The sequence below is a fragment of the Suricata suricatta genome, chromosome 2 (genome assembly GCF_006229205.1).
Source record: "Suricata suricatta isolate VVHF042 chromosome 2, meerkat_22Aug2017_6uvM2_HiC, whole genome shotgun sequence".
NCBI lineage: Eukaryota > Metazoa > Chordata > Mammalia > Carnivora > Herpestidae > Suricata > Suricata suricatta.
This window is the reverse complement of record NC_043701.1, coordinates 11,055,876-11,065,992: the sequence shown is the minus strand read 5'-3', so window position 1 is coordinate 11,065,992 and position 10,117 is coordinate 11,055,876. Positions and strand designations below refer to the sequence as shown.

Below are 10,117 nucleotides of genomic sequence, written 5' to 3'. Positions count from 1 at the left end.
ATAATTCCCCATTACAAAAGATAAGGATTTAACTTACACTATCCCCACCTTTCCTTTGCCTATCCTTTCCCAAAGTTTGATAGATATGCCATTTTTAAGACTTCTGTTGATCTCATTTATAACTTTGGACAGCATACCACCCTCCAGTTCTTGTTGCATTAACTGCAGACTTCATCTTCTCATTCTCACTGTGAATATAGAAGGAGCCCGTCTCTTCCTTCCACCCCTCTGCCCCCAACCAATTCTCAACCTCTTTCTGTTCTCTTGTTTCTTAACTTGTCAGGATTCATTACATTCCATTTCAATTTTCAATAAAAAATTAAGCATTTCATGTTTTGTCTTTAGACTGATCAGAACACTGAATACCAACAAACAGCACCTACATTATTTTGTCTGGGCAAGTACTGTTTACTGAGAGCCAAGTAGATGCAAGGGCATTTTCTGCCATACATAACCCAGTGTTCATGATTCCTGTGCCACTTGTAAGGAAAGGTACCTACCGCCAATGTCAAATTGCATCTCTTCGTACATTCTAGTTTTTGTTTCACAATTGGACCTGAAGGTCTTGACATACTTCCATTTTCTTTTTGCTGACCGAAGCACTTATGCCTTCCATATTCTCAGACATTCCAGCTTCTCAATGATACTGTCTGTGGAACAGAATCTATATTCTTCCCAAAGAGCCTGAGACTGTGTGCTCTCATCTGAAATGGGTCTTCTAGAGTGAGGCATCCTGCTGGGGCAGCTGTCACTCTAGAGTGAGACATCCTGCTGGGACAGCTGTCACTCTAGTGTGAGGCATCCTAGGTGAGTTCCACTGTTTTCTGGATTCCATTTCTTCTTTTCTCGGCCTTCCTCATTTTGCTGGAGAACTTCCTCAAGCTACTTTCTTAGTAAGGGTGCAAAGTAGGTAGGCTTTCTGAAAACTTGCCTGTCAGAAAGTGTCTTTATTTTGGTGTTATAGTTTGGCTTGCTAGGTTATCTGGGATCCTAAAATTTTCCATAAAGGAAAAAATTGCTCCATTGGCTTCCAGCATTCATTGTTGCTGATGAAAAATCTGTTGCCAGTCTATTTCTCATCCCTTTGTAATTGAGCTAATTATGATGACTTCATTTTCTCTTTGGGCACTTGTAATATCTTCCCTCTTTCCTTAGTATTCCAAAATTTCACCAGATCGTGTCTAGATATAGGTTGTATCAGGGCTCCTCAATCTGGAGACTTGGTTCTTTCTGTTCAATTAAAAAAAATTTTTTTTACCCTATATTTTGTATGTTCTTTTCCAGAAAGTCCTAATGCTTAGATATTGATTGGCTAGATCTGTTTTCTACCTTTATTTTTTTCTGGTGTTTCTTTTTGTTCTATATCTAGGGAGTTTCCCTCAACTTTATTCTCCAGCCTGTCTACTGAATATTTTACGTGGTTTTGTTTCGCTTTCAAAGGGCTCTTTTAAGTCTCAGTTTTTCTTTTCTTTGTAGCACTGTTTTCATCTTATAAATACACCACAAATCTCTGAAGATACGGATTTTTAAAGTTATTCTTTCCATGTTCACTTTGATTCCTCTAGAGTTTGTTGTATTTTTCAAGTCTCCCAGTCCTAACTGGTTATTTTTCTTACGTGCCTCTCCCCTGGTCCCCTCACCCCCTTCCTGATGCCCAGAGACTGGAATTCCTAGCTGACTGTTTGCATTTAAGAGTCAGCACAGTGTTAACTTTTACGGGAGTTGGGATGGCCGGGTCTGTTGCTTTAGTAAGCCTCTTCTGGGACGAGGGGCACTCGGGCATTTGCAGAGGGATTTTGATGGTCAGAGAATTAGCTGACAGGCTAGGGGTTGTTTATTTCCACAAAAAGAGAAATCTTATTCCGGACCACCAACTTCTACCTCTCCTCAGGCAGTTTAATCATCTTCTGAACAAACAACAACAAGAACAACAGATTTTTAATGGGTGCCAATCACATACTGCCCATGTTCTGCACAAGGGTTGGGGTAGAATAGGATGGGGTTCAGATTTACAACAGGTACAAGGTAGAACGCTATAGACTTTCCAGGTGCTCAGGTTTCTTTGGGATTATGTTGTTCAGATCAGCTCTTCTGTCTGAAAGATACCTTCCCTCTTTCATTCGTGATCATGCTTCATCCACGGTCTCTCTTCCAGAAATGTGTTGAGATCTTCTTCAGTTGTAATCACATCTGTTCCATTTTCTTTGCTGAGATGTGTCAATTCTCTTTTGCATTTCTTGACTTCAGTTTCAGTGGGGCCTGGGGAGGGAGGGGAAGTAAACTTATATGCTCAGTTCATCATCGTAAATTCAAAGTCCCAGCAGCAGCTTTTAGACACGGGAGTGACATGAATAGCTTTATATTTTTAAAAGCTCCCTGGGGCCATAATGCTAAAAATCAACTAAAAAGGGCCAGGACGCACACAACCATTATTCTAGAGGACTAAGCATCTGATTTCCTTGCTGAGAACATGCAATGTCTGGGACTTCTGGGAGTCAGGCACTTTACCAAAATAACCCATCATTTAAAACCCAGTAAGCTACTAGAACGCGCTCATGGTGCCCTAGAGATAATGCCTGGAGCCTGAATAAACTGGAACCTGAAAGACCTACACTGTCTTTGGGAAACACTTCAGGAGCCTACGGTAGATGCTTCCTTTGACCTGGCATTTGAGGTAAACAAAGGGACTTTCTGTTCCGGTAAAATTGGATGAAGGGTGAGTACAAGCAGCCAAAAAGCTGGCAAGAAGGACATAAAGGTCCTTCTGTCTGCTGGCTGGTTTCATTGACTCACTTATCTGCTTATTCAAAGTGCTTTCGTTACTAACACCCGTTCTGTAATCAGAGTGCCCTGGTTCGAATCCCAGGTCTCCCACTTGTTAGCAATGCAGCCTTAGGCAATTTGCTTGATCTTCGTAAAATTCAGTTCACTTATTCCTGAAATGGGAATGATAAATTTCCACTTCATCAGATTATTGTGAAGATTAAACTAAACATTCTACATTTAAAAAACAAGAAGGTTATCTGGCACACTCTCAAAAATCCAGTAATTGAGAGGATTTTTTCAAATGTTGAATGAATGACCAACATCTGTGTTTAAAGCATCTAGATGAAGACATTCATGAAATAAGGGAAAATAATTCTAGGACCGAGAAATGACATAATGAAGGAATCCACAGAAAAACACTGTGTGGGTCAAATCTTACTGCCTCTGCATCCACCCGGTTCCTAATCGAGTGGATACAATAGAGTATTAAGACAACTAAATGAATAGAAGTGATCTGAAGGAAAAATGGCTGGATGTATGCATTAATCCCAGAGCCTCGACTCTCGTTAAAATTCCACAGAAAATGGGAGGCTTTGAATAAGATCAGAAGAAAACTTGAGAAAATCTTTTCACTGTAATTAAATAACATTTGGGTCAGTCGTATCCAGTTATCTGGTTCTAAAGTAAAGATTTCTCTCTGTGTGTGAACTTTATCTGCCAAGCTGGTAAGGAACTCTAGGCAGCGACAGGAATCTGTGTCACTGTGGAAATACAGGCACCATCACTGAGCCCGGTGCCCGTTGTTTGAAAGACAAGCACCCTCACGGATTTGTTCTAGTTTTTCAAGTGACTTCCACCAGAAGGGCCTTTACCTGAAAGGTGGAACTGAATAAAGGGACCAAACTCCAAGTAGCTAATTAAAACCCCACCGTGAATTTAGATCCTGTGGATCCTGTAGATCTAAAAGCAACATACCACCATCTTTTCAGAGGCTGGTGTGTAAGTGTAGGATGGCATGGGACGGGTCCCGCTGCCATCTGTAAATGCCATCTAAAAGGGCAGTCTGGCTCAAAAATGATACTGAGTTAACTAGACAGTCACAGCAGAAGCTGACTTTTCCTCAGTACCTACCACCTGCCAGGTACTGTCCCAGTTCCTTTCAGAGGCACTAAAATTTAATCCTCACAATATTCTATGAAATAGATCCCATTTTATAAGGAGTTTGCCCAGAGTCATACGACTAACAGGTGAAAGAGCCAGGCTTTGGATGCAAGGAGTCTGCTGTGCGGGAGGATGGTTAACCTCCAGGCCATGGTGGGAGAAGAGGAAGTACTCAGCTCACTACTCTGTGACCAGCAGAACACAGTCTCTGGGGTGTGCGAGCACTGAACGCAGAGACTCTTCAGAACCACGAGTCTGAATCTTCAGGACAGCCCTGTGCGGCAGGGATCGGTGTCCTCACCTCCCAGCCGAAGAGCTAGAGTGCCATTCCCAAGAGCTAACCCCAGCTAAGGGCTCTTTCTGCTACGACACCGGACTGCTGTGCACACTCTACCCAAGACACTGAGTATCAGGGAACTGTCTGGTTATCCTGGTAAATCTATGTCGCAGTGGATTCCAGGGGCAGGTTTTTGGGACAGCTGGTCACAAAATACAAGCCCAGAGAGGGCTCAGGATGAGACCCACCCGCTAAGGATGAACCAAGTGCTGGCCTGGGCGCAGGTGCCAGAGCACCGAGACTCAGGCCAGGCTAGCGCCGGGAGGGACGCTGCCCGCTGAGAGCAGAGGAATGAGACTCACAGACAGAAGGCCTTGCTCCTGAGAAGTTCTGACTCCCCTTTTTGCTGTGTTCTTAACCCACTTTCTCGGGGTGGAACCAGGCAGTCAGATGCAGGGGCAGTGAGCTGACAGGGCAAGGCTAGGACCCTAAGAGACAGAGGTCGAGGACTGAATCCCCATCTCTGCCTACCTCCCCAAACCTCTCTACCTGCCACCTCGCTGGGCACTCCTTACATCTGTGTGAGGAGGTATAATTTCATAATATTTTCCTTCCATTCAGGCAGATAGGCCAGGCTGGTAGCCACTTCCTTCTGGATGGGCCAGGCCCAGGCCTCAAAGAACGGAGCCAGATTCTTCTGCACTTGGTGGGAGAACATCTTCACCCACAGATTCATCTTGTCAACGTTGTCTGTGGGCAGGTTGGTCTGGTTCCTGTACTCAGTGAACAGACGGATGAAGGGCTCCCACCCGAAGGCCTCCTGTAGCTGGAAAGAGAAAGTGGCAGCGAGATGAGACATTTAATCCACAGAAAGAAGGCCCGACAGACACTGTAATAAACTAGTGTATTTAACCTCTGAAACACAAGTTTCACTTCTCTCACTGACTCTCTCTCCCCTATCGTAGCTGCTGGCCTCACGGGCCATTCTCTAGCTTATCTTCAGAAAGAGCTCTGAGCTAGTGCGGTGCTCAGCACGGAGCAGACACTCCATCAATGACGGCCATGGTAATAACTGTAATGATTATTATCAGTATTTACCACCAGTCTCATTTATTCCTGTAGCTCACTAGATCGTGAAAGCGTCCACACTACATCACACAAGGATTTAAAACAGGCTGATGTGAAAATAATCCTTGTATCTTCCATAGTTGCTCAGTTAAACCCCAACAGCTGGGGAACCCCCACCGTCACCCTGACATTGACCTGCATCAGCCAAAGGCCTATGTCAATATGCGAGTCTAGGAGTATGGTCTTTAGGAAAACAAAAGTGAGTCCTGTGGACACAGAAGACTGTGCACAGTCTAGGTGGCTAGAACTAAGTAAGGCATAGTTTTAGGAAAAGGCAGCAGTCCTGAGGCCGCTGGACACCGCCCGTGTGAGGCCGGGTTATGGTGCTTTACAGTTAGGAGGGACATTAGCAGCTCCCTGGAAAGTCAGCGGGATTCACACATGAGCACCTTTTGTACCTGGGGTGAAAACGGCCCAAAGACAAGGTTATAGCAGAGTCTCCGGGCACTCTCACTGTTGTTCTGGGGGCAGTGGATTCGAACAGAGGAAGAACCAGGACAGAGTGAACCTGGCTGGAGACTGAGTTCCAGAATCCCAGGTAGTGAGAGGCCGCCCGGTGAGCCGGGAGCTGCCCCAGCGACTAGGGGGAGGGAACCGGCGTGTGCAACAGGAGTTCAAAGGCAGAGGCAGCCTCGTGTCCAGGCCAGTGAGGAATCGGGGGCTGTCTAAGAGGGAGAAACTGAGGCAGGGAGAAACTCTGCCTCCTCTCAGGAAATAGGTCCCATCCCATAGCTTGGGGTGGGGGGGTGTTTGGTTTTGGAGGCTAGTCTATGGCTTGGCTCAGTCTCCAGTACATCTGGGTTTAAAGCCAGCGATGGTAACTGTATTTATAGTACTCTTTTCACCTCTACCCAGTCTTCGCCTTCCGTGGTGCTTTCTCTCCACTCTCCTGAATCTCCTCAGTCATGGCGTGAGGGTGGGGATGAGGCAATCCCGTCCACTAAAGGTCCTTAAGAGGCATCATCCAATAGGACTGTCACACTTGGGCGTGGTCAGGTCTCCTGGGTCACTAGGACGTCACCCAACAAGGTTGCACTGGCAGTCGCCCCAGTGGGGGGTTCCCATCCCCCTCCACTCCTGCCCAGTACCTGCAGATATGTTTCCAGGGCGGTCCACGCGTTCCAGTTTTTCACGTTGGGACCCTTGCCCAGGTAGATTCGAACCCTCTTCTCCCGAACCGGAGGCCACAGAGCAATGTTGGCGCGGCCTCGAGGGATGCCCAGGACGGTCTCGTGCACGTAGACACACCACAGGTTGCAGGTGGCCTCCGTGGTGTGCGGGGGGAACTCCCACTCCTGCCGCTGCTGGTTCCGGCCGAGCTCGTGGACGGGGCCCCACAGCCCCTTGGTTCTGATGAGCTTCTCGTTGATGAGCTCCTGCACGGACTCCAGGTGGCACATGATGGGGTACCCCGCGTGCATCCAGCCTGGGGACGCAGGAGGGAGGAGAGGCGTCAGGGCGCTCCCTGCCCCTCTGTACCGGGACTCCCAGAAACCCTTGATGTTCAGAAGGACGATCCACACGAGACCCCCCCTGGGCTTCCCCCTCCTCTCATGGTGGAATGGTCGCCCCCATCCCCACCTGAGAGCACGCGGCCACGGGACTGACACACGTCACAGACAACCCTTCACTTTACTGTTCAGCTTTGTATTTTTGTCCACGTGCACCTGTCCCATTACACCCTTCCCTCAGGCCTGGGAACTCTGACGGTGGTTTCCCCGCCTCATTATTTAGGTACAGAGTTGCCCCAGAAGGCAAGAAAACTGGGGCCCAGAGAAATGTCCATTGTTCTTTAATGTCCACATACCCCCTGATTTTTTAAGGCTCCTTGACCCCCTGGCAGAGATCTCTTCATTCAGTGTCTTCTCAAAGTTGTTAAATTCCTTCTCCCTTCTCCCAACAACCGTGACCTAGGTCGAGACCCTCCGCCACTTTTAGTTTGTTCGTGACATCCTTGGTGGGGCTGCCGTGAAAGCCTGACACTATGCTCTGAACGGTTCCTGCTGTTGGAAGCCCTCTCCTGATATGCTGACCTCAACTGTTACATACTTTTATGTTTTACTTTATTTTTATTTTTGAGAGAGAAATAGAGTGAGAGAGTGGTGGTGGGGCAGAGAGAGAGAGAGAGAGAGAGAAAGAGAGAGAGAGAGAGAGGAGAGAGTCCCAAGTGGGCTCCGCGCTGAGTGAAAAGCCTGATGTGGGGTTTGGACTCACAAGCCGTGAGATCATGACTTGAGCTGAAGTCTGACGCCTAACCGACAGCGCTGCCCAGGCTCCCGTCAGCAGTTACATGTCTTAGCGTACTGCACATACAGAGCCACATAATCCTATCATACTTCTTTATGCCATCAGAATATCACTTTGAATCTCTCCCTCGAGGACTGTTGAAGGTACACACCACATACCACTTAACCATCCCGTACTGTTGGACGTTTAGGCTGTTTCCAGTTTTTTGTTGGGGGATACGGCTGCGTCTATCTGTTTAGATCCATTTTCCCCCTTTTCATCTAGATAGCAAGACTTACGTCTTCTATGACTTGCTAGAAAAACATCTTTACCCTGCTGGCCGCCCACTAGATGGCTGTTGAAAAAAATAAAAAGGAGAGGCCCCGAGGGGCAGTGCGCAGGGCACCCACCGACTGAGATCTGCACGTCGGCGACGATCCTCTGGGGCAGGCGCAGGGGGAAGGGCTCGGCCCCCAGGCGCGCCACAGCCTGCATCACCTCGTCCCACAGGCGGAGCAGCGGCTCGGGGTTCTCCAGGGTGCGGAGATTGGCGGTTGGCACGGTCAGGATGATGTTGTCCGTAGCCAGCTCCCCCCAGGGACCTGGGTGCTCCTGGATACGCCTCTTCCACTCCTCCTGCGAGGTCTCCCCTGTGAAGAGAGGCTGTGGGGCTTGAACTCACTTTCCCAGGTCCCCTACGTGAACACATATGGCCTGAGCCCGGAGGAGAACGGCAAGGTCATGCACAACCACATGCCCTCTCTGCCCTTCTGGGACGTCCGTCCCGTGAATGTGGTGTGGTCTTTATCCTTCCCTCTACCAAGCTGAGCGTCTCCCCTCCCACACCGCACAGCCCCAGGCCGGCTGTCCCGTCCCCTCAGGTGCTCCCCGCGGCTCCCACTCACCCAGCTTGTAGTACGGCGCGTGCACAGCGCCCTTCACAGTGATGGGCACGGAGCCCAGTTTGCTGCTCTGAGGCACGATGATGTAGAGGAGGCCGCCCCAGAGGCAGGTGATGGACTTGGTGGGCTTGTCCAAGCAGCAGCGGTTGATCACGAGCGGGCCTCGGAACAGCTTGCTGGCTCTGGTCAGGTCGTCCGTGTGGCAGCCAATCTGTATCTGGAGCAGAGAGATTGGGCCCAGAGTCACCTCGGGGAGTGTGCAGGTGGGAAGGGAGGGCCCCCACGAGGTGGGGACAGTCAGGATCACTGGGCCATGACCCCACACAAGCCCAGCTTCCCACCATTTATGAACCACATGTGCCAAACCCATGCAATTCCATCATTCTTCGGGGCTGCGGGGCCCAAACTGCAGGGGGGTCCCCCCAGGGACGCCGCAGTGAGGGGCGCTGGGGGTAACCCCCACGCTAACATTAGCTGAGGAAGGCTGACTCCCACAGGGGCCCTGGGGTGTCTCTGAAACCACAGAATGCTGGGTTGCCCATTTCACTGTGGCCATTCTGGCACTGGCAATGGGGCAGAAGGGATTTTGCTGATTAGAGAGGAGGCCAGTGAGAGGCGGTATGACGAGCTGATGACCTGGAGGATGCACTTGGTTCCTCCCGTTCTCCAGGGCCCCCATCCTGGGCCAGTGGAGCAGTCCCTGTACTTGGTGGAGTCCTGGGATGCTAGAAAGTTCCAGGAGAGGTACAAGCTCAGAACAGACCCTACCCGTCACAACGACTCTCAAGGGGCCTGAGCGGGATGGCTACTTAATTTGCAAACAGAGTGTGTGTGTGTGTGATGGTGACAAAGCTCGGGGTGGACCAGGGAAGTACCAACAGTCTTCGGTGTCACAGGGAAGGGTCAGAAAGACCTTGGGCTCCAGTGGGAGATCAGATGGGCACGGACGGGGAACGAGGTGGACTGAACACTGCTGCATGCCAGGATGCCTTATTATATTATATTATTTTATTCATTTTAATGGAAGTCTTTTTTAATTTTTTTAAAGGAGGCTCTGTGCCCAACATGGGGCTTGAACTCATAACCCTGAGACTGAGAGTCGCTTGCTCTGCTGAGCCAGCCAAGCCCTCCTGTCTGGCGCCCTTCTTATTCCCCACTGCGCGACATAAGCAAAAACCACAAAACTTGAGAGCCAGCAGCTGCTTAGGCGAGTCCTGGGCTCTGCAATGCATCAGATCTACTGATGGAGCGAGTAGAGTTGACACACAATGTTACGTTAGTTCCAGGTGTACTGGATCGATATTTTTAATCCACCTGCCCCTCAGCTGTCGCATCCTTAAAATGGGGTAGAAGTACAAGCCTCAATGGCCGATAGCATTTTAACTGGCAACCACTCTGACCCGTGCCTCACATGGGAGCTGGGGCCCCGCCTTACCTTCAGGTCAGCAGAGGCAGCCGCTTCAGGCAGGGAGACCTCGATGATCTGCCTTCCAGGAATGTAGAGCCCGGTGCTCATCCAGCAGTATCTGGTGCCTGCCAGCGCACAGGAGGGGCAGACGTTATGCCCCGTCCGGGACACCCTCTCCGTCCGGCATAGCCACAGCCCCTTGGGGATCCCGGCTCCCTCCCTTCATGCCGCCCTGACTCAAGTGCTTCG

General features: G+C 49.7%; 1 protein-coding gene across 5 annotated transcripts in view; it reads right to left on the bottom strand.

The window, feature by feature from the left end:
• Positions 1-1,920: 1,920 nt before the first annotated feature.
• Positions 1,921-10,117, bottom strand: part of TCAF1 (TRPM8 channel associated factor 1) — a 50,508-nt gene continuing 42,311 nt past the window's right edge. For 3 of the 5 annotated variants that reach the window (XM_029922122.1, XM_029922128.1, XM_029922111.1), the window contains exons 4-9: positions 9,896-9,993; positions 8,464-8,677; positions 7,969-8,208; positions 6,421-6,758; positions 4,780-5,030; positions 2,266-4,692 (exon numbers count right to left, since the gene is read on the bottom strand). In XM_029922122.1, coding sequence (XP_029777982.1) covers positions 4,563-4,692; positions 4,780-5,030; positions 6,421-6,758; positions 7,969-8,208; positions 8,464-8,677; positions 9,896-9,993 — 1,271 coding nt within the window. In that variant the 3' untranslated portion in view covers positions 2,266-4,562. The other 2 variants (XM_029922145.1, XM_029922137.1) reach the window with 2 other exon arrangements.